A 24,828-nucleotide genomic window follows, 5' to 3' on the forward strand; every position below is an offset into this window, starting at 1 on the left:
TGCCCAAATATGAATCCAATATGAATGTGGCACTACTAGGGCCACGTTTTTTTTCCAGGGGGGAGCCAGGGTTTTCGTGGGATCGGTCCGTGGGGGGGACCTAGAGCCAGGCCTCGGCCCTACCGAAGCAATTCTTGGCTCTCCAGCTCTACTCGTTCAGAGTGAAGCTGCGGTGTGTTTTCGCAAGCATTCCCCATCACGTTTGTAAAATGTTTTTTTGTGTGCGCAAAATGACTGTTTCTTAATACCTTCTGGGCCATCGCGTGTTATATGCTAATTCTGGCGCCAGCAGCTGCCGTGGTAAAATGACAGAGCACGGCCTCTATATATTACAGGGTGGCTGCTGTGCCCCCACCCATCCGACATGCCGCTGGGGCGGCCTGTGGGACACACTATAGCGACTCTAGCTACTTAAGTGGAGATCAGTTGATTGTTACAGTGGCTTCTGGCGGGTTTGGTTGTTATCGTAAGAACGGGCCCAGATCGCGTGAGCTATGTGAAGCCACTGAACTGGAAGTCCCTAGGACTCGTTCTGCTCATGGAGCGTGACCTTTGCCACGGTGGCCTTTACGTCGCGCGCCGCCGCTGTACGGCAAAGGGAGGCTGCGTTTCGTGTTCCTCTTGGCAGCCCCTCGAGCCGGGCCACGACGACTGGTTTCATCAGGAAGCGCGCACTCTGAGCGCGTTCCCATTATGACGGCTCAAAGTCACAGTGCAAGACCTGTGTGGACCTTCACACGACTGATGGCGGTCAGAGACACGGACCGCACTGGTGCGCTGAAGTATTTACAACGTGTGCGATCTGGTTTCAAATCTTCTTTGACTGGGCAGATGAAGCAATTATTTTATTTCCAAGTTTTAAAAAAAGGCACAATTTAACAAGGGTGGGACCTGGAGGGAGAGTGTGGCCGAATCTCCTATCCTCGCGGGAGAACTGCTTTCAAACAGCAAAGGTCACTCAGGGGAACAATATTTTGCCAGGTCCGATGAACACAGTCACGAATTATGAAACGCTTAAAGCACCAAAACAACTTTTCAATCCTTGCACTTCCTTTTTTTCCCGCATAGGTGTGTTAAGCAAATATTGCAGGACAGTGACGGGCAGGGAGTCGCGGGAACGAGCAGCGCTGGGTGTGCAGGGGTTGTGGGGGTGGCTCTGGGTAGGGGGTGCTGGCGGGGGTACCTGTCGCGGAATGCGTCCGTGATACCAGGCGTGGCTGCGCAGGTCGTCGCTGCTCAGCTTCAGCTCCTCCTCCAGTTCTCGCCTCAGTTTCTCCGGGGTCCCTCCATCCATGATGTACCTGTCCTTGGAAAACTGTGAGGGGGAAACAAAGGAGAAGAAAAGGTCCCCGTTAAAAAAAAACAACAATCCTTTGCCGCACCATTCACCTGCCTGAGAGCTGCAGCTGCTCTGCCTGCGCCACAGCGCTGACAGGAACTTTCATTTTCTCCTCAGCCTTCGTCACACGGGCCGCGCATTAATGACTTTCCTGTGGGTGTCCCGTTTCCCCGCCCGGCCTGTCCCTTTGAACTCCAGCAAACACGAGCAAAGGTGCGCGGCACCGGCGGAGAGCGTGACGGTGCGTGCACCTGGCTCACGCTCCTCACTGGCACTGCACCAGTGCGGTTTCCGCCCTAGGAAGGACACACAGGCTGGCTTTTCCCAAACCGAAACCCACACGCTGACCCAGGCCCGTGAAGTAGAAGAGTGCACCTACCAGCGGGAAGTCATTTCTGCGCCAGAAATTAAGTAAGAATTCAGTAACCATGGTTAGTTTACTGAGCCGGCCTTAGGGCAGGGCGGGCCGGGCGACCGTCCGGGGTGCCATGCCCTCCCAGGGCACCATTAGCCCCCTGCCACGCCAGCTCAGGGGAGTCTTTTAAGGGCTCCCCCGAGCTGGCATAGTGGGAGAAGGCCGGGGCATTTAACAATAGGATGCTCAGCACCCTATTCACACGAAGATTACCTCCCTGCTCCGACACAGGAGCGAGGAGGTTTTCATTGGAATAGGGCGCTCATGCGACCTATTTCAGTGACTAACCCCTGCGAGGCTCCGGAGCAGGGATGGGCAAAACAAATATGGCGCTCCTGCCCGCCCCCTCTTTCTCCCCCTGTTGACCAGGGACGCGAAGGGAGGGAGGGGTGCCAATTTGCCCCGGGGTGCTGCTGCCTCAAAGGCCCGCCCTGGTAGTTTAAATTCAATAAGAGACAAAGTTCTCACTCCTCACAAGAAGTTTGGCAGTATTCAAGTGGTAAATTCACCTGACTACTGCCAAACAAAATTACCGTTACCACCACTTGATCCAGTGGAATTACTGCCGGATTACAAGTGGTGGTATGGTGGTGTTAGTGCCCGTGTATAGGACTTCAATGGCGGAATTACCGCCGGCTGTAATTCTGCTGATTTTTGGCAGCAAGGAGGCAGAAATTACCTCTAGCATTTTGCTGGAGGTTTTTCCTTCGCCTCACCACCAACACTGTAGTACGGTGGTGTGGTAATGCAATGGTAAGTTATTTAAAAGGTCACAGAACTCCAAGGTGACCTGCAATATCCTTTTTATGCATGTCAAGCGGGTATAGCCACACACAGTCCTTCCCTTCGATACCTTGTCCCTGCATATAATGTAAGAGAAATTCCATGTACTGACCCACATAATCAATATAGAATTTGTTTGGATTTAAAAAGCAAACATGCACCTCCTAATGCATTGCAGAAAAATAGTTCATGCAGTTCATTAAAGTGTATCCTTTTGTGCTTTAAAATAAGTAATACCTTGCAGATGCTTGCTCACATGTGTTAAACTCCAGCAGTGTACAGATAAAACATTCTACCATAAACAATTCCTTGCCAATTAATGGATGTAAAGTGACACAGAAAACTATCCTGTAAGCAACTAATTAATAGTTTCACGGCTTTAACACATTGGAGGGTTTTTTCTGGAAAAATATCTTTAAATTGGTTCCCTCAACTCCGGTCAAGCATTTAAGACTAGAATTGGGCTTATCATTGACAGGCCAGCTCCTTGTGAGGAGAGGGGAATTACTTTTGAAATCTAAATCCAACCCTAAATGTTCATAGCTAGCTATGATGGGAAGAACTAGTCTGAAGGAATTGGGAGGAATAGACTGCAAGTTTATAGCATTGAATGATAAGTTATTTGCATATTTGGGCTGGCATACAGACTTTAAACGAGGAACAAAGTATGACATTTTGAAGGCATTATTTAAGAGGAAGGTTGAGCAGTACAATTATCAACATTTAGCAACTTTACGGACATATAAGTATGTGTCAAATGTTACCCATCAGTACTTTAGAACACAATCTTACCTTCGCCAGAGTCACAGCCCAGCAGTGCATAACCTAAGGCTTAGATCGCGAATCAACCAATTACCTCGGTTAGTCTTCCTGGGAGCCCACACTAAGATGCCGTTAGAAAAAAGGCTGTGTCGCATCTGTAAAATACCACAATTGATAGAAACTGCGGGACATGTTTTTACAGAATGCATAGAACTGGGGGCAGCTTATGAGTATACTCGTTCAATATGTGTTAATGTTAAAGGATATTTGTACCGCGCACTATCACCACCGGAGTGGTCCCCTGGCGCCTCTGAAAAAGGGAAGTGGGGTGAGTTAGTGGGAATAAGCTGGAAAAGTGCAAGAGAGCAGTGATGTGCTGTTGGCGGCCTCAGCCCGGTGGGTGCATTGGCTGGGCTTGGGGTGTTTTTTACGGTCGGTAGTCGTCGTGTGCTGTTGTGCGAGTCTGTGTGGTTTATTTTGTTGTTGCAGTGTAGTGAAGATTGTGCAGATTGTTGTGTTGTAGGCTTGTGGTTGGATAGAGTTTGAGAGGTGTATGCAGAGGGGTGAAATTGTTAGTGGATTGGTTAATTGGCATTGCTGTCCGGAAGTGAGGCGCTGAATGTCCGTATTATCTCCAGGTGGGGTGGGGGATCATCTCTGCGTCTCTGTCCTGATCTCGGCCGTCCGATACTCAGTCCTTTTCACACATGGCATCCACTCCACTCACATTCATAACCTTACCCAAGTTCGGCCCCAGCCACCTACGTGGCATCTGTCTGTATGTGTGCATAATTATGATTCTATGAAATCAGCAGAATTTTGGAACTATTGGCCTAATTGTGAATCAGAGAGTCTTGCACATTCCACTATACCAGTTGTGGCGTATTATTATTAAATCTTTTACCTAAATCTGTAAACTAGCCATACATTACATTTCCTTTCTATTTCTAAGGTTTTTATAGAGCATTCTAATACTTTTAGTGCATTCTAAGACTTTAACTTTGTAACCTTCTAACTCGGTGATTGTATTCTGAAAGGATGCCAACTCTCGCCATTTAAACTACTGTATTTGAAATGAAGTTATTTATTGAATGGTTGTTTGATTGTGGTGTAATTTAATGTTACAAAATGTATATGCATTTTAATGGGTTTCTTTTTGTAAAGGTTCTTTTAAAATAAAAAAATATAATTTCCCCATAGGGGTAATTGCACCTAAAGAGTGCATTTCCTATTAATTTATTTGACATAAGGGCCTTATTTTCAAAGACTGATGCATGCCTTGCATTGCAAGGGAGAGAGACGAAGAATGCAATTAATCACTAGCAGCCACTTCAGAGTGCATGTTTATATATAGGCAATTTATAAGGCTCCACAGGCTGTGCCAAAAGTTCACTTCATAGCACCCAGTACTTTCCTGGGTGTCGGAAGTGCACAGCAGGAATACCATACAGGGGATATGCCGTTGGAAATCCGGGATTAACTGCTTGATCAGAATTGCGAGAAACATCTAGATATTTCAGAGGGGACATCTGCTCAGGAACGCCACAATTTATTTGGAGACCATTGAAGAAGACAAATGACTGTACCTCGCACAGGAGAGGGTGCCTCCACTGTAACACTGAAAAGTGACCCTCGCTGGGCGGTGGGTGAAGAGGGGGCTGAGAAAAGTGTTCCTTGTACACGTATTTGCTTCCCACTCCGCGCGATGCTATGGGTCAGATGTAAAGATCCACTTATTTTCCCGCGATCTACCTACAATACGAGCCCACACCAGGAATTAGACCAGAGGGGGTGAGTGCAATAAACTTTATTAGTACCCGGCGAGGGCACAATCAGAATGCAAGAGCCATTCTGATTGGCCCTCGCCGAGACATTACCCGGCTGAGAATCCTTTGATTCTCGGCCGGGATTCCAGCCGCCTTGTCCTCGCTGGGGGGCGTGGCAGCCCCTCAGCCAATGAGGAGGCTCGAAGTGGGGCAATCACTGCTCCGAGCCTCCCCACGCCTGAGAGGCTGCCTTCGCCCCCTGCCGGGGACTCAGGTAAGGCATTTTTCCTCCCTCCTTCCACCTCTCTGCCCTCCCCACCCCACTTACCTTCTATCCCTTGGTCCCAGGTGGGGGATGATGGCATCCTCCAGGCGTGTGGAGACTCAGAGCGGGGCCATCCAGCTTCACTCAGGCCTATAACTATGGGCTCCGGGGCATTACCTGAGTCGGTAATGCCCCTGCCGCTCAGGGCATATCGCTTTAATATTTAATCCAACACGGGATCATTAAATACAAGTTATATGCGAGAGAATAGATTTGTGCACTCCTTACAAGGAGCCTGTATTCTTTGCAGGCCCTACCTTGGACTACTTGGATGGTGAATTTGTGAGCCATCACCGGCTGCAGATTCCCTGGGAGTGTTACTCCCCCGCTAATAACTTTGAAGTGTCCCGCACCACCGTGGGTGGCGAGTGCCTTTTCTTCATTACAATGCTCACTGTTGAGTTGATCTTTTGACTTATGAATCAATAGTGTTTATGAGTGCTCATTTAACAGTGAATGTATACATGCATAACTGGTTGAATATGGATGATCCCCTCCCCTGACTCAACATGGGATGTGATTCTCCCATAGGACTTCACACATGCTGTATACTCGGGTGAGTCTACAGAGAACGAAGAATAACTGAAGGCTCTAATACCTTCAGGAAGAACATGAGATTGGCATCACAGTTCTGAACAGAGGCACCATTTAGTATACTTCCCGGCTTTTCACGAGTATGACTTTCCTTGAAATGATCCTTATTGATTAATGCCCTGGTTAGCTAAAATCGGATTATTTTGATGATTTGCATAACTTTAACTCACACCCAGATGGCTCCATGTACGCACAGTATATTTATGGAAACTGTTCATTTACATTCCCTTTCATTTTGGATCACTTAAGTATATGACGCAGGTTCGAATCCCGGCAGGGCCAAACTTAGCCTTTCATCCTTCCGAGGTCGATAAATGAGCACCACACACTGTGGGTAATCATGAGCAGTGCTCAGATACCTGAGGGTTCGTAGCGCTATATAAATGCTAAATTATTATTATTATATATCAGTCATGAAAACTGTACACTCAGTTGACTCTACCAAAACTTGACTGAATTTGTCCTTTTGTATGATATACCCTCTGCAGTCCGTAAGGCTCATGGAGAGGCTCTGTCCTCGAAACGCGTCAGCCAATGATACCAGACATGCAGATTGTTTTGCCTGAAACCTTATACAATTAAAATTGTATATTTTATTTATAAAAGCTGTACTCAATAGTCTTGTTTGATTCATTTATAAAACGTATATAAAGGTAAAACCTTTGAATTTATTTCCTTACTGTCACTGACAGTTCTAAAAAGTGTGCAGGGGACGGGAGGATTCTACCTATGAATCCTCTTTCTTTTCTTATATTGAGTGTTGGTTCTGTGCCAGGACCAAAGTTCCTCCCCTCCACCTGAAAATGTTGTCTACTTGGCATCATTAGGCCACGCAGAATATTTAACCCGAACCTTGTAGCCTTGTCCCAGACAGGACACCATCACGATGCTCGAAAGTGATGCCATGACTAAAATGGATTCACTTCACACAGGACACCAGCACTGCAAAACTGAAATAAATTGATGCAAGACTTTGGCAAGTGCACCTCAATACAGGAGAGGACACCATCACTACTATCAGAAGAGGTGACCCACACATACCTCAGCCAGGACATGATACCAACAATGAAATACTAAATTGCTACCATTCCTGAACGATTGAAACAGGTAAACATCAACCAGGTATGGACACAAGCCATGCAATACTAGAAGGCATCTTGCGCTGCAGGATTAAAAAACACCACGCAGAACACACTGACAAATCAACTTCCGGGGGAACCAGTCGTCCTGGTATGGCTATCTGTTTCTAAACCATCAACCAGCCTCACACCCCTAGTACACCAGAAGGGATCCGAACAGTGTGGAAACACAAGAAAATTATAAACCTCCTTGTCCAATTTTGGTAACGTGGACGGTACGGCAGGCTTATCTCTGCAAGGTCATGGATTGTTGGTTAGTTGCAAAACTGCAAAAATTCAATTATTACCCAGTGATAAAAGGGGCTGTCCAGTCAAGGTTGTATAAAAATATCTACTTTATAATTACCACAACAGACAGTCCTAGCGCACTACAAAATACAACCCATCCTATAAAGGAATGCAGAGGACAGACCTTTTCAAAGAAGGAAAAGGGATGCACTCTGAATACTGACAGGAGGGTAGTTGGTATAGTAATATAGCGAACATTAAAATGATAAATTAATCACAATAGTTCAAGGATACTTGGTTTCAACATAAAGGGAGCAATGGGTCATAAATTGTCAACAGGGGCCTTCGGAGAATGACCACGGGGACATAACCACATGTACCTTGTGATTGTAGAAGTTCTTGGTGCTCGACAGTGTTGAGGTTGGCTTCAGGCTTTTTGCAGCTTCTGCAGCAGAGTTCAAGATGGGAGAGAGCTGTGGGAGAGACAGCTGTGGGTATCAGGTGGCAGGCAGTTCAGCAAGCGAGGCTGGACGGATGGCTGCAGACTGGCCTACACAGTGGCTCAGGAATCGTTGTCTCAGTGCTGGTCAGTGGTTCTGGAGCATTGGTCGAGGCATCTCATACTGCTTTAGCGACTGCGGCTTAACCATCAGCGGTACAGTGGATTGCAGCTTGGGGGGGCAAGACTGGCTCGAAAATGTTCCTTTAAGATGTGGTAGATGCTTGCTGATGCACTCCTAGCTTCTTCACTGGGCTTGTGTCGTCCTTTAAGGTGGGTGGCCCAAGCTGAGGAGAATGTTGCAGGCAGCTGCCTGGTCCTTGGTTTGGTCCAGAGAGACTCTGGCACTTCCCACCTAGGAAGCTTGCCGCAGATCCTAGCTGTGCAGGCTGTGTGCTGGCTGGGTACAGGTTCTGGAGCTGCTGGAGCATCTTCTGGCTTCAGTATCTCCCTCTGTTCCCTGGGAGATGTTTAGTGGAGGGATCTTGCTTCCATCTTGGAGGTCCTGGCCTTCCTTTACTGGCGGAAGATGCAAGGTAGACTGTACCTTCAGCCAAGATCCAATGCTAAGTTCTTGCTACTCCTTGCAAAGTCTGCAGATGATCTGCCAAAATAGCGGCTCAGCCCTCTTTTAAAGCCAAATGGGCCACAGTGATTGGTGCAGGCTAAGCCTACCTTAATGGACCAAATCTGCGTCCCCACCAACAATCTGGTCATGTGTGAGGTCATAACCAGAGCGCTTTGCAACAGAAAAGGTAAAGGGGTGACAACATGAAATACTAAGGCCCACCAATCTTCCTGTGTGTTGTGGATCAAAGGGTGTCTCTAGTTAATTGAGCTCTCTGTGGTTCCTGATTAACGCAGCAGGTCTCCCTTGAAGCTGTGGTAGGAACAGACTTCCTGGTGCTGTGAATCCACATTCTCATACCTTCTGAATGGGGTCTCCTTGCGTGGATGACTACTAGAATACACACAGTCCAGATATGACATGTCACTGTCTATTGATACAAAGGCCGGGAGCTGGCTTCAGGTTGACACAGTGCAGATCAAAGGTTGTTGGGGTTTCATGTCTCCTTTGTTAGCCTCTGCAGCCAGGCCCCATGTGGGCCTGTTTGAATTAAACTCTGATAAGAATGCAAAGCTGCCACCAGCAACTGAGCAAACAAAATTACAGGGCGGCTCCATGGAGCCTTTCTTAGTTAATTAGGCTGCCCATGGCAGGAGGAAGGATTGGACCTCCCGCTTCTGAGATTACATGGTGTAATCCTGGCTGTCATATCCCAACTAAATATGACGGTGGGGGGGGGGGGGTCAGTGCCTGTAGGCTGTGTCCACCCAAAGTTCACAGGTCTATGTGCATGTCATGTGGTGAGCTTAGGAAAATGTGTGCAGATTAGTCCCACACATTTTCTGGAGGTTGATCTACCATCATTCAATTTCATATAAAATTTCAAAAAAGCCCAGATGACCGCACACCCATCATGCGGATGGTCGAATTCCTCACACATACCACAACTCAAATAATGAAATGTTGCGCCTTCAGTGCCAGAGCGACACAAGCACACCTCACATGTGACACATCAACTACAATACTCTCTTAATACAGGACTGATGAAAGTGTAACTTGCATAGGACAAATACTGCAAGGTGACCAACGCTGAATTAATATAGCAAGTGCCCCTCGCACAAGGGCAAAACACCACCACTGCTATAGTGAATAGTCCGCGTGACTGCAGAATTGTCAAAAAAGACACTTCACACAGGACAGGCGACATCGCTAAAATATTGAACTATGACATTGCAAGAGTGAGACAAGTGAGGCTGGCGCAGCACACTGAGCGGCAGTGAGTGTCCCCTTTCAGTAGTGACTTGCCTAGTGCTAGGTGCTTGAAAGTAAGTGCAAGAAAGTGTGCAGCTTCTGAAAGACGACCATTACTGCAGGACCGAAACCTGCCAATCTCACTGGGAAACATTCACTCCCACACCTGCAAAGGGATGTTTACACAGAGTGCCTCTTCAAGCTTCCCGTCCACTGCCTCACATCATGCGCCTCGTTCTAGAAAGACTTGTAAGCAAGCTGAGCAGCCTAGGATGGGAGCAAAGAGTGGACAGCGAGCTTAGTGATGGATGAGACAGGCAGAAGAATGCTTCACTAAAATCCAAGGTGACCAGCCCCTCCATCACACCCTCCAAGACCTACGGTCACCCAGTAATATCATTCAATTAGACCAGTTAGACATGCTGTTCCTCCTGCAACCCACTGGTCCACACATAGACCGCAATCCTTTAATTTATGACTGATCCCGAATACTACTTTGCTTGTAAAAATTTTGGGTGTTGTAGATTTGGGGAATAGGGCTACATCATGTGTGAGTACAGCCTGCTATTACCATTGCCATGTTCTTGTGGCTCACAACATATTTGCTATCGTCTGTTTTTCACTTCTTCATGCAGCAATAAACTTGGAAAAACTACAAGTTATTCAGAACAATTCCCTGTGCGCAGCCATCGGGATTCCTAAAAGGAAGCACATCACGGCCGCCAGGAAGCTAGCTCACTGGCTCCCTATCAAAGAGCGCATACTCTTTAAGGAGCTTGATCTAACACACAAGTGTATCCACCAAACGGCCTCTCCATACCTCTCTGCGAGAATACGCCTCTCCTCATCCACAAGACTGACTAGAGCGCCCTACTCTAACATGCTCACGTTACCCAAAATCAAGAGAGCCCGAGCAGGAGGTGCCAACTTCCCCTACCTAGCAGCCCAGCCCTGGAACGCCCTTCCACCACCCGTTCAAGCTGAAAACTCATCTAGCATTTAGAAAAGCTGTAAAAACATGGATCTTCGCTTGATCACCTCTCATTGCATCCCCTCTAGCCTGTAACTACATTGTAAGAAAATGTACACTGTATAATGATATGAAAATGTAACCAAGCCTCAAATTATGATGTAACTGTAACTAAATTGTGCACAAGTAACAGCGCCTCAATGCCCAAGGGCTGCCTGAGGGCTATACAAATGTAAAAATAAAGAAATAAGTAAGGCTGCATGACAACCATTAATCTTAACTAATATCAAATTCAAATGGTGACATTTGACTATACCCACTCAAATGAAATCTTACCTAATAAACCTGTGAGGAGGTCATGCAGGGAGACAGGCTAATGGGACATGATGCACAAAAGTAGACATGTTATGGAACAGCTATGCAAGCGCGTTATACCTATAGCTCTAAAGCGTAGTAAGTACTACTAAAACAATTATTTAATTCCTAAATGTATTTGGAAAATCCAAATGATAAAAAGATAGTTAAATGCATACCTACTGCGCTGCTCCGACACCAAACATGTTTTCTGTATTGCACTGGTCGCCTGTGTTACTATGTTGAAAACAGTCCTCGCCAAAGGTTGCAGCCGTACTTTTAAAGAAGATATTAATTTGTCAATGTTACCTTTTAACAGGACTTTAGTGCAAGGGACAGATATAAATTAAGTGGCTGAAGGCGCACTTGTTAGGTCATTCTTATTGGCATTGGCAGGTAAAGGTTTGATGTGACTGCTTGATAGAGCCAGTTTAAAGAGCTCCGACGAGGATGTGTTTTGGACTGGGTGGGGGCAGGTAGTGGCTGGTGATGGCAATTGGGTTCCGTATGGCCAAGAGCAGTCATTTAGTGGGTAAACAACGAAACACCCACAGGCTGTGCGCCCCTCTTCACATTACATTTCCCTGCTAGCCGTACTCCAATGCAAATGATTCCGTTTATAGGTGTTGCTTAAGCGCCACCTTTCAGCCAAAACTAAAAATGGCTCAGTCACCAGGTAATGGAACAATGTTACCTCTCAAAACAGTTTCCTCTGAATCCAATAATCTACAAAGTCACTGTGCACCGACCATGATAAAAAAATAAACAGCACTGATAAGAGTTTATGTTGTTACAGACTGCTTGCTATCCTGCTTTACAGCGCAGATTTAATATTAACCATGTCAATGGTACACAATTTATCAGCCCCAGAAGTTTGCCCTTTTGGGAGTTGAATAAATGTTCTGCAGTGCGAGCACGAGTGCAAGGTATTGAGCGCCCTTCTGCCAATAATGTGGTCTCGGTGCAGCACTGCGCGCTACCTGTCCTACAAGTGCATTTGAGCTTGTGTGGATGTGGAGGGTTAGTGACCAGCTGTTTCTTTATAATGATGACTGGACGAGGGAGGGAGGGGGTGGGGCGGCGCTGCGGGAAGTGCCGCGGGCACTTTAGTTCAGCCAATAATGCGCGCGTGTATTGTTTTGCTTGTGTTTAGGAAGGCCTTGGCTTATGGGAAAGGGGCAGAGCATTAATCCTCCTCAGCGAGGTGGCCCTAATCCAGCAGGGGGCCCTCCCGAAGGCTCCGTGCCACCAGAACATTAGCCGCCTCTGTTTACTGGCCAATGAGCCTCTGCCGTACATACCATACCATACATGCTGTTAATCACGATATTGCTTTATTTACTGGGTGGAGTTTGTCATGCGCGAGGCGTAGAATCCCACCAGAGCGCAGATTCTCATTGAAATGGTACAGGACTGTATGCACTGTGCACAGGACTGCATGCACTGTGCAATAGAATCTTTAGCAGGGGTGAGATGGCATGACGTCGCCTGCTTTCAGGTTGCTGGCGAATTTTCTACCGGTGCAGGTTAACTTCCCAGAAACATTTGCATGAAGTGACTAGCGCACATATGACATTTGCATCTCTGGCCAGTGCAAACATGACGTGTGCCACAGCTAGTGCAAAGGTGACAGTTTTCCTCAGAGGGTCAATGCCACATTGCTTCACAGCAATGCAAGTTTTACCAGCATCAGAGACATGTGTGCAATCTAATCACTAATGTCTTGAACATTCATTAAATGTTATTTAATGTAACGTATATATTTGAAATGTCCAGTGTACTTTTCTTCTGGTGGGTTTATCCTGTTAATGATCGGCATACATGCCGACTTGACCCATTCCGGTCAGTGATGCTAGTCTACTCCCGATTTTAACTTTGCATTGTGGGATTTATAGTCCCACATTTCCTCATTATAAATTGATTGTGCTGGGTTGGGTCGATGGGAATTGTAGTCCAAATAATTTAGAGTAGTGACCCGCAGCCTGTGTCTCTCCAAAGGCATCTCCGCACAACGTAGCAGGCTGGCAGTCGTTCACCAGGGCTTTCCACCCCCTAGAATACCAAGAGAGACTGATTGGCAAACATTGCCCCATTTTTCACCAAAGGCAGTTGGGAGGGAGAGTGGCTGCTTACAAAATGTTTACAAAATGCAGTCTGCACTTGAAAGCATCAAAGGTGGAGGCCGGATCATACATGTCGCATTGATGGTGTGATATGTATGACCTGCACCAATATTTTCACTGCCCGACCAGACCAAAAATCGCATTTGGACTGCCGTTTACCTGCAAATTGATATTTTGAACCAGTCCACTGCCAATCTATGTGACCAGGCCTCACAACTGCTAGTGGAGTAACTGTGCTCCAGGAGCTCAGCTGGAGTTGCCATCCATGGAGTGGGACAGGGCGCGTGAGAGCAAGGGCGCCCTCTCCACTGTTGTGATTAGCTGCTATTGTTTACAAACGATGGCAATATATTCACCACTGCGCCCCTTCACCTTCAGCAATGCAGTCTGTTCCGTAGAATTGTTCATGTATATTTTGACTCGGAACACTCTCTTAAGCAACTGCTGTGTACAAGTGGAAATCCGAGAATTCTGGGGCCAGTATCTGTCATCTAGCGCCAGAAACGGTGGCCAATCCTGCTCAGGAGAATTTATTTAGTCCCACTGCTCAAGCGCTACAAAAAGAAACTGACCAATGAAGCTGCATGCTTTGGCGCCATTCTTGCAATATTTTTGTTTATCGCCTGGGAAGGCCCTCATAATGGGCCTGGCTATGAATTGTCTCAGTATTAATCAATGCTTGAAGCCCTGACAGCGGACTGCTACCTCAGTGCGGAATTGCTGAAATCCCCTTTATGATGGACACTGAAAGTTATGTTTCTTTTGCGGCTTGCCCTCGGCTCTCCTAACGTTATTGTATGGGCTATTTGCGTAGCAGAATTATTTAACATGTTTTATTAACCACTAGATGTGTATCGATTTCATTTGTCAATGTTGTACTTTTTTTGCAGTGTGTTTGTATGGATTTTTGAATCCCAAATAAACTATGTGGATGAAGATATAATTAGTTCAGAATTACGAAAATAAATAGAAATTAAAATGATACAAACACACACATAACTGGCAGGCGTATGCTAAAAGCGAAAATAGATGCATACATCTAACAACGGTACCCTTGCTACCGCAGAGCAACAAACCCCCTATGTTGAGTTGTTTGTTACTTGGGGCAATGAAGTTATGTATAGACCCAGTTATCAATGCTTTGGGTTCTCCTGAAGGTTATGCTATGTATTGGCCTACCCTTTGTCACGCCCTCGCACCGGCAGTGGCCCGGCGGCCTAGTCCAGACTCTGCGGCAGTAGATGACCCGTTGCGCCTCTAATCGGTGCTTAGGGCACACCTACTGTCCTTCCTGGTCCACTCAGAGGCTACTCCTGGTGTACTTTGAAATGACTGCCTGAATGAATGGGGCAGGCAGGCTCTGCAGCAGCTCCTGCCTCCACCTGCCAGCGTGCTGGCAGGCCGCAGTGCAGGAAGCAGCGCCTCAGCGCACCGCACGTGCTCTTCCTCAGAGCTGAGGCTGGCCCATTCCCTGCATATAATGGCGCGTCCACCTCCTCTAACAGCCAACACCCAACACGCACAACCTCCTGCGTAATACCCAGCAACCAAGAGGCAACTTTCAGATCCGGTAACGATGGTTTCAACAGTGATATCAAAAGCATCAATAGCGGCTGCTCAGTTATTATTCTTCAGCTAGAGTCGCTCTGTTCATTTGTGAAATATGACCAAACATTGTGTGGTACCTAACAGTCACCATTACCACAAAATCAACCTGCATGGTGGGGGTACTTTATTAGGTATAATATATGTTTTGGTAAAAAAAAGCTGCATTGCAAGGGCAGCTATTTGAATAGGAGATTGCTGGTTTTGGATTAAAGGCTGAACTCTATGAACCATCAAGTTGGCAGCGAGATATGATGGACAGAAAGAGGAGGGCTTTCTTGAACGGTCTTGCTGCCCCTCTCATGCGCTTGCAGAATGCAGTGCGGATTTCTCCTTTGTGTTGGGGCCTTGCTCAGATCCACTACATGAAAGATATCCTGGGAAAGTGAGTCTCTCCCGTTGTCTGAGGCATCCTTCTGTTTGCAGCACATTTCTGAAGCCTTTTGTGCGGTTCCTCAGATACTCCTTCACAAAGACTACTGGTTCCAGTGACTGAGCCCTCGGATCCCTGGGGACATGCTATGCCTCACAAATGGCAGGGACCTATGCTTAGGGAGTTCAGCGCAGTGGAGACTGGGCTTGCTCGGCAAGTGTCATGGACGGGGGACTAAGGGGGAGGGGAATCTACATTGTATAGCGCACGTTCTTCTTTCAATGCTCTCAGTGGAGTACAATAATGGGGACCATGCTGTAGGACTTCACTGACTCTCATTCACACAAAAGAAGCATCACCAGGGCTGCAGATAACTCGTCCCCCATTCAATCCTGTTGCGCAAAGAGCAAACGTAGGGAGAGCGCCATAGCCCTACTCCCCTAGCGACAGCAACTTGGGTCTGTTCTTCTTTCTCGACAGACTAGAGGAGATGAACAGTTAGGAGGCGTCATCAGATCCACGAAATACTTTAGTAACCTTACAGTTTGGTTTTCTATACCCTATCACTCATCAGATCTTCATTCCTCTCTTCAAGACAGTTTATCTGACTTTAACACCAAAACAATGTGATATGGGATGGAGAGCTTTTCATTTTTTGTGGTGCCATGAGCGAGGAGCTTTTCATCTTTTGTAGTGCCATGAGCGAGGAGCTTTTCATCTTTTGTAGTGCCATGAGCGAGGAGCTTTTCATCTTTTGTAGTGCCATGAGTAGTTGAGCTTTTTATCTTTTATGGGGCTTCCCATACAGATGATCTGGACCTGGCAGCGGTATTTTGGTGCAGTGGTTGGCTTCCTCAGTCAGCGAATGTCTGGTGGGCTTGGCTCTGCCCATGCGGCACGATTGCTTGGCAGAAAGTGGGGCAAGAGTAGAGTTCCCCAAGATAAACCTCCTCTCTATTCCAGCGGCACTGCTGACATGTCTGTGGTTTCCCAGGTGAAGAGCTGTGGGCACAAAAGTGTCCTTTCTGCTCCTAGTCGATGAGGCAAATGCAGAACGTGAACAAGTGGGTGTAAAGCCATGATATAATCCACCAGGGTGGAAGAAAGTGTTGCTGTTCTGATTTCAGGAAAAGCAAGGCTATGAAAATGTCTTCTCTGTATGTGCCTTCAATTTTATTACACCCTTCCCGGGTGGTCACAAATCTCCTAGCAGGGAGTTTCAAATCCTTATGCCGTGCAGTAATAAAGTCTGGCCCCCTGCTATTGCTTTCCTATATCCTGGTTCTAGACTTTCAGTAGAGGTGAGGATCTAAAAGTTCTTGCAGGAATGATTTTTGATGATTGGCTGAGGCAGATCAGGGAGCTTAATTCAAGGTTACAATGGCCTTGAATTTTACTTTGGTTATCACGAAAAGCCAACGACTGATAAAAGTACAGGTTCAGCCTGCGCGGGGGTCTGCAACCTTTGGCTCTCCCGATGTTTTGTACTACAAATTCCATCAGCCCTAAGAAGCATAGGCAATGGTGAGGGATCATAGTATTCAACGTAAAGAACAGATGGCAAGCGGCAGGTTGCAGAACCCTGAGATGGCATCTCACCCCCACCACGCTTGCTGCATGGTTCTGTATTATATCAATCTGCCCAAAAGCTTTTTTTTTTGGTAATTCCAAAAAGAAAATATTAAAATGAAGTACAGTTGATCCTATGATGCTTTTGACACCCTCCCCTTCTTCATTCAAAATGGCTGACGTTTGTGTAATTTTTTTCTATAAGAGTCGCGATTTGCTGTCAGCAGATAGCTAAGCATCTGGAGATTCGTGTTAGCGGATAGCTAAGCATCTGGCGATTAGTGTCAGCAGATAGCTAAGCATCTGGAGATTTGTGGTAGTGGATAGCTAAGCATCTGGTGATTAGTGTCAGCAGATAGCTAAGCATCTGGAGATTTGTGGTAGTGGATAGCTAAGCATCTGGCGATTAGTGTCAGCAGATAGCTAAGCATCTGGAGATTTGTGTTAGTAGCTAGCTAAGCATCTGGCAATTAGTGTCAGCAGATAGCTAAGCATCTGGAGATTTGTGGTAGTGGATAGCTAAGCATCTCCACTTGAGAACACTTTGGTGCAGGCAGTGCTGGCACTTTCACGTTATTAGCTAGTTTATTATGTGTGTGTGTGGGATTCATGAAGCAGAAACCTAGCAGGGAAGCAAAGAGCGCTGTCCATAGTGGACACACTCGGAGGGTGGGAGGGGCGGGGGTTGCAAGTAACAGTGCAGGGGTAGCAGCAGAGTCGGCATGGATAGGGGCAGCATGAGGTCTGATGGCTTCAAGGCAAGGTAGGTGGGGGTGCTGTTGTGAGTTAAGTGACTGGTCTCACTAAAATGTGCTCTAGTTCAATGAGAATGAATCATTGTTGCCCCACTGTCCTGTGATAACCCAAAATGGAAATGATTCGAGCAGTGGTCATGAAACTGTGAGGTAGGCCTTCTGACGTGGCGCCAGAGGGATGTCTAGGGAGGGCAAGGCTCTTTCAGAAAGGAGTGCTAGGAATGCCCTTATGGGGCACTACTAGCTGTACCATTTTGGTGATCCTGACGAACATTTTATTTAATGAAGGTGTGGGGTGTGGAGGATAACTTAAACACTTTGAAAGTAATGAGTTAGTCTTGCATCACTTTTAAGCCAATGACTTTTAAAACGTGGTATTGTTGCGATAGCATAGAAAACACAAGCAAGGGTCCACCAAATGGTGAAGCTGTGGCTTTAAATGACCACTATTAAGAAGAGGCAACAGAGGGGTCCTTTCTGATACCCCATGCCACATGAACTTTTTGGGTGGCATAGTGCCCTATCATATATACATGTGGGGTACATTTAGACAGAAAGGACATGAATCCAAACCTACGGATTATCAAATGTTCCTGTTGCGTCCTCTGTTTGTGAGCAGGGTTACACGAGCACACACAGGGATGCATTTCTCTTGTCCCAATTCCCTGGTTGGCCAATGGTCATAGCTGTTCCCTTATATATCTGACAGCCATATCTGTGAGCAATATGACCATCCGCAAGGGAGAGTGCGCTCACCTGGGCTTTTTTGATTTTTTAAAAATGAAAATGAATGATGGGAGACCAACCTCAGAGAAACGTACAAGGCCATTCGGCGCACATTTCATCGGCTTCCTGCACAAAGCACATAGTCACATGCAATCCGGGAAGACACAGCCTACAGGTGCCACCTTCCCCTGTCATATTCAGCTGGAATCTAACAGCCCTGGTACATCAAAGCATCTCAAGGAGGGGGAAGGCACACCTTCCTCCAGCATGGCAGCCTAATTTAAATATCAAAGGCTCCATGAATCTGCATTCCTTTTGTCTGCCGGCTGGTGGCAGTGCATACTAACGAGATAATTGAGGCAAGCCTGCCGAGTGGGCTTGGTTGCTGAAGAGACAACAGGAAGGCGGGCCTAACACCCTTCTGGTATGCAATGTGCCAACTTGAAGCGAGTTCCCACCTCTCTTTATGAATGGCAGTGAATGGCCCGCCTGGGTTAAGCAGTGACTGCAGGTGTCCCTGCAGAGCAAACCCCTTTCAGAGGGGAGAAGTATGTGGTTTGGGGGAGACGGGAAGTCTGCTCCCAGCACAAACTTCAAGGGAATACTGCGCTTTAATCAAAAGTCACAGAGGGCTCAGTTAACCAGAGAGACACTTTGATCTGCAACAGACAGGGAGATGGGTGCGACTTAGGTATATGTTGTCAACCCCTTGTCAGTCCTGTTACAGAGCACTCTGGTCCTGACATCATGCATAACAGAAGATTGTTGGTGGGGACCCAGGATTGGTTCATTAAGGTGGGCTTAGCCTGCACCAATCAACGGGGCCCATTTGGCTTTAAAAGAGGGCTGAATCCCTCACTTAGCAGATCATCTGAAGACTTTGAAAGTAGTAGGAAGGGTTCATAGTGACTGTTTTGACAGTCACAGTTTCGAATGACAAAAGTTCCAACACAAAAGTGTCACAAAAAAAGTTAACATTATTTTTATGGGGGGGGGTCCCCCTCATTCTCCTGTTTTTTAAAAACACTTATTTTACTATAAAAACTTAAAATAAACCCTTTAATATTAAAAAAATTAATTCAAAACTTTTCTTTTCAAAACTTTTGTTTCAGAACCTTTGTTATTCGAAACTATTGTTTCGAAACTTTGACTGCATGCCATGTGCCGACTCCCATGGACATTATGGTCCAGGGTGCGGCTTGGGGGATGCCATGGCAGCGTTCCGCCATGTTTTCGAACGTCGCAGTGACAGTCTAGTGTTTCTTTCACTGCGTGCCGGAACGCTTATTAACCACGCCCTCCCGGCACACAGTGCGTTGCAACCCGCTTGGTCAGCTCTCTGACTGCCTGCTTTCGGTTGCGGTTACGCTAGTTTTCTTCCTATCCCTTTCTCCTCTGTTGCCCTTCGGGCAGCTTATTGCCTTTCCGTTATTCCGAGCCCACTACTTTTCCTTCCCCTCTCTCTGGCTCCTTTCCGGTTCTTTCCCCGCTCTGTTTGTCCTACGCTGGCCGTCCTCTTCAGCTACTTCACGGTTCCTTTGGAGCCACCTTCCACCCGGAATCCTTAAGACGGACCTCCGCAGTAGTTGTTTCACACTGGATCCTTACGACGGACCTCCGCTGTTGCTGTTCCACCTCTGGGGTTTTTTGTGCCGGACAGCTTTTTCCCCAGTTTGTCCCTCCCGGAAGAGGGGCCGCAGGTAGTGCTAATCACAGCAGTACACTGTGGCTTCCTTCCGTGAGAAAGACACTATCTCAGAAAAAAAAAGAAAGAAGAAAGAAGGAGAAGGATTATTGCGCTAGAAGACCTCAACTATCATCCATTCAAGACCAATCTTCAGGTGAGGAGGAGGAAAGGGGAGAAAGGTTAAGGGTGGAGGTTGAAGATTCTCAGAGGGTTGACACTGCACACCGTAAGGACCCATTTGGACCCAAGCTGAAGGTACAGTCTACCTTACATCTTCTGACAGTGACGGAAGGCCAGGAGTTCCAAGAGGGAAGCAAGATCACTCCCCTAAACATCTCCCAGGGAACAGAGTATCAGACTCGGAGGACAAGTCCAGCAGCTCCAGAACCGGTACCCAGCCAGCACAAAGCGTGCCCTGCTGGGTTCTGCCAGCAAGCTACCCAGGTGTGATGTGCCGTAGAGTCTCTGGACAAAGGACAAGACTGTTGCCTGCAATCACTCTCCTGAGCTTTGGGCCATCCGCCTTGAAAGGACACAAGCCCTGCAAAGAAGCTAGGATGAGTGCCACCCAAGCATCATCCAGCGTCCATCTTTTAAGGACATTTTCGAGACAGTCGAGTCCTCGAACCACATCCGGCTGCATCACTGACTGCCACACCGCAGTCACCAGAGCCATCTGAGATGCCTCGACCAGCATTACAGATCTGCTAACCAACCCAGAGACGATTCTTGGCCTGAGCTGCCGCAACTCTTTGCCCCTTTGGAACTGAAACCAATAACGTTGAACTATAAGACTGATTACTTTACCAACTACCCTCCTGTAAGTACATCCCTTTCCTTTGTGAAACTGTCTGTCCTCTGTGTTTCTTTACAGTGTCGGTTGTAATTGTAGTGTGCCAGAACTGTCTGTTGTAGTAATAATAAAGTAGATATGTGTATACAACCTTGACTGGTCTGTCCCTTTTATCATTGGGTAATAATTGTATGTTTGCTGTGTTGCAAATAACCAACAATCCGGGAACTTGAGGAGATAAGCCTGCCGTTACATCCACATTACCAAAATTGGACAAGGTCTTATAATTCACTTGTATTGCAATCTGTTCGGATCCCTTCTGGTGTAATAGAGGTGTGGGGTTGATTGATGGTTTAGAAACCGATATTCATCCCTGGACCACTGGTGCCCTGCTAGTTGATTCGTCACAATGTCTGCAAAATCTCACATTCCGGGCTCCCAGAAAGTCTCATGGTTTGAAATTCTTTTTTAAATTGCCCAATTCCTACATTTTCCAAAATTAAGCACATGAAAGCAGTTTTTGAAATAGGACATTACTTTGCTGGGTTGGGTGAGCCCAATATGATTCTCTTAATAAGAGGTGTGACTCAAGACAGATTGAAGAGGTCCAAGACTGTAGTTTAGTAAAAAGGAACATTAATCTTGGCAGAGGAAAACCCTGGTCCTCCATGAGCAACCATAGAAAAACCACAGATGTCCGTGTTTCATCAATGGTTATTCACAACTCACCCCAGAACAACTCGTTATTATTGAAGTAGAATTTGTGCTGACCGCCAGAACTTGAATACATTGCCATTGGTCAGAACCATTGATAACAGGACACGAGATACCCTTCAGCTGGTGGGAAAGGGGACATTCACACGATACCTGTCGGATGATGACCTTTTTTTCATAATGGGTAGCTTAAGCCCCACACCCGCTTTTGCAGATCCCTGTCGTCAGATCGAGGTTTCTCAGGTCCAGTCCACCCAGAGGGATTTCCTGCTACGTGTTTTTATGATGGCACTATTTGTGTCCTTCCCCTTCTTTAGCTAAGCATAGGATAATATCTTGGACTGCATCATTACTCCCTACCGTTCCCGGTGAAGCCCTTTGTATGGGGGCATTTATGGCTTAGAGTACCTGTATCATTTCCCATGTAGCTGCCCCCACCATCCCCCTTCTTTACTCTTGCAGCTGGTAGGTGTGCCCCCCTGTCTGGCGCTGAATTAGCCCCTTTAACAAAGTAACATAAGCAGATGTTTAGAGCATCTGTGGGCCCTGACCATGAAGACACCCGGGTGGCAAAGGGCTTATTTTAACATCAGAAGACATGTTCACAAAGAACTAGTATCTGCACCCAAAGACCCAGAGGTGGAAAATGCAAATACGTATTTGTTCGGAGTGTTTGGAATGATTGGGATAAGGTTTTAGGAAAGTTGCTAATTTCCCCGCAACATGAAGACGAGGATCATTCGCATCCTTCCAAGTCGTTATCTTATTACATACATCAGGGAGCCACAGTGGATAAAATAAGTTCATATTTCTTCATATCACTGTTCAATTGAGGGCCTCATAAGGCTCCTAGGGCACGTGTAGGATACATAAGTATTTGAGCATGTATTTTTTTTTTAGGTGTGCCCATATATTCCATTTTCCAAATGTTGACTCTGTGCAGTGCATTAGTTGGACATCTTTAAACTTAAATGCATTCAGTGGGACAATGACTCTTTAAAGATGGCTACCCCCACAGGTCACCGCTCAAGCTAGATCTGGTCTTCGTTGGTCATGTTGGCAGCCAAGCCAGCTAGGAAACAGGTAGGCCAAGTTAACCCAGCTGTTAGTGCTGCATACCAGATACTGGACGCAGATGTTAGTTACCTTTTATGTACCAGCAAAATTAAGTGATTTATCCAAACAAAATGTTTGCAACATGTTGAAATATTTGGATTGGACAACTCGTATTCCTACGCGCCAACATCCTGGTTAGGAAGATCACGGATGCTCCTGGTCTGCTGTGCACAAAATAGCAAATCTGACGCACTCTGTGCAATCGTCTGTCCGAGTATGTTCCCACCAAAACTTAGTAAATGCATTATCAATAAAGATGTAACAATTGCTTTATTATAACTGTTTGTAGTGCTTGATGGTGGATTTTTCCGCTTTCAAGCACTGGAACAATAGGTGTTGTTATTAGCCAACCCAATGGCAATCAACGACCTCAGAAAGGTAAAGAGCTGGGAAGGCCCTCCCAGTCGTATGCCCTGTGACTTCAGGCTGCTCACAGATCTCTGAAGTGAGCACTTAACCCACCAGGCTATGGCACTGGCTTATGTTTTAGATGGCGGGTCAGCGAGCTGCAGCGGGATACTACTTCCATAATCCCCCACCATTGTCTGTGCTGGTTAGGGCAGATGGGAGTAGTAGTAGAAAACATCTGGACAGCCAAAGGGCTGCAGACCCCCGATTTCTCCGCCCCTTGCTAAAATGATTAGCTAAAGAATGTCCTGTAGCTGTGTGGAGGATGATGCCATGAGGGGGGCCACGGGGACACAGGCCGGCCTTTATTCAAGGCTTCCACCGCCTCTGCTCTGTTGCCGGGCCCTGTTTATGGCATCCGCTATCCCTCAATTCATTCATCATTCTGGGGCCGTTTCGGGAACATTCCTATTTTTATGAAGCCCTCGCTTCACTGCTCGCTGCATTTTTTCATTTTGCCCTGCATGTAGATGCTTTCCATCAGTCCCGCCTTCTCGTTGCTGCCGCGCTGCCCTCCCTTTCTAGATTGTGCTGTACATTGTTTAATAAATGATGCATTATGGACGTGGGTGTAGAGAGGATGGGGCCAGGCACAGCGGGTAGGGCTCCCAATTCATCCAAAGTCATGGTTAATTGGTCAACCAGCCTACATTCCTGATTTAGGTGGAAGATTCTCAAATGTGTTATTGGACATCTTGCTAGCGCTTGACGTGGATTTGCGCCAAATGACTGCAGCGCCCGATCAAGTTAGCGCGAGGTTTGCGCTGGCGCGCTGCCTGCCCGCCAATGCACTAAGGAAGACGGTATGGAGTTTTCATACCTCAGGGGGAGCCCTTTCTCTCAAGCAACAACCTAGCATAACATAGATCACAGCTATTGACCCCCTCCCATGTCCTTCAGCTTTACAATAATTCCCCAGAGTTCTAGCCTGCAAAACCCCCACAAGGACTGTCAAACGGGAACACTCTATATAGGAGGGCGCCTATGGTATTGGAGGCATTATATATCATTAGTATTCAAATCAGCAGGTTCATTAGACCGTTGGAGTGGCAGAGCCAGTCGGATTCCTCCGAAGGCAGGTAGAGCCCCTTTGGGACCTATCTCAGATGGCAGTCCATTGAAAGCACAGACCATGAACGCAGTTACATCTCCTGAGGAAAGGGGGGGCAAGTGACCATTATGAAAAGCTAATTAACACTTTAAAAAATTATTTCTTGTGTCATTGATGATTTGTAAATGCACATGTGTATGGACAGAAGAAGCATTTAACAGTATTGTTGATTCTACAGCGGGTCAATGAAGGCTACAGCTTGAGTCCATAATTTCGATGAAGGTCGATAACTTTGAATAATGCTACGTTATCAAACGCCTGCGCTCCAGAGAGAATCAAGACCCTCACAAATATAGTGTACAACAATCTGAATATTATAAAAATGCACTGCAAGGCAAAGGTCAGAGCTCACACCAAGAGACAGGCTGCAGGCAGGACTGAGACGGCGCCGATCTGCTCGAGGCAACACAGAGCTAGTGTGACACGGGCCGGGCTGAAAGAGGGAATGACTAGGAAATGTTCCACATTGCTAATGAATTGCATAATCTATTGCTCCCAGTTAACACGTTCTGGAAAACCGCATCAAGATACACAACTCTCTTACTTAGAAAATACCAATGATTAAGAGGAAATGGAGGCCAGATAAGAGGAATTCTTGTCAGAGAGGATTATGTAAAAAAAAAAAAATACATTCATCATACGGGAAGCACCACCATCTTAGGTTTAATAAACCCCACCAGTGTCCTGCAGGCCAGGTCAGCGCAGTAGTACAGCCATTGCTATGGATATGCTATGCTGGTACTACATGGGGAGACATTGTAATGGGAAACTGTTAAACTGTTTGCTTCAATTACACTTCACTAATCAACGTAGACTTCCAGGTGGTGACGTCCACAAACCAATGAACTCCCTGAG

The 24,828-nt window shown here is 46.7% G+C and overlaps 1 protein-coding gene across 6 annotated transcripts in view; it reads right to left on the minus strand.

Annotated features, from left to right (window-relative positions):
- The window catches only part of BCAR3 (BCAR3 adaptor protein, NSP family member), a 360,529-nt gene that overhangs the window by 110,032 nt on the left and 225,669 nt on the right, over positions 1–24,828 (minus strand). For all 6 annotated transcript variants that reach the window (XM_069641839.1, XM_069641840.1, XM_069641841.1 and 3 more), the window contains one exon: positions 1,184–1,315. In XM_069641839.1, coding sequence (XP_069497940.1) covers positions 1,184–1,315 — 132 coding nt within the window. The remainder of the gene's footprint in view (positions 1–1,183; positions 1,316–24,828) is intronic.

The sequence above is a fragment of the Ambystoma mexicanum genome, chromosome 1q (assembly GCF_040938575.1).
Source record: "Ambystoma mexicanum isolate Mex_15411 chromosome 1q, UKY_AmexF1_1, whole genome shotgun sequence".
Taxonomy (NCBI): Eukaryota; Metazoa; Chordata; class Amphibia; order Caudata; family Ambystomatidae; genus Ambystoma; species Ambystoma mexicanum.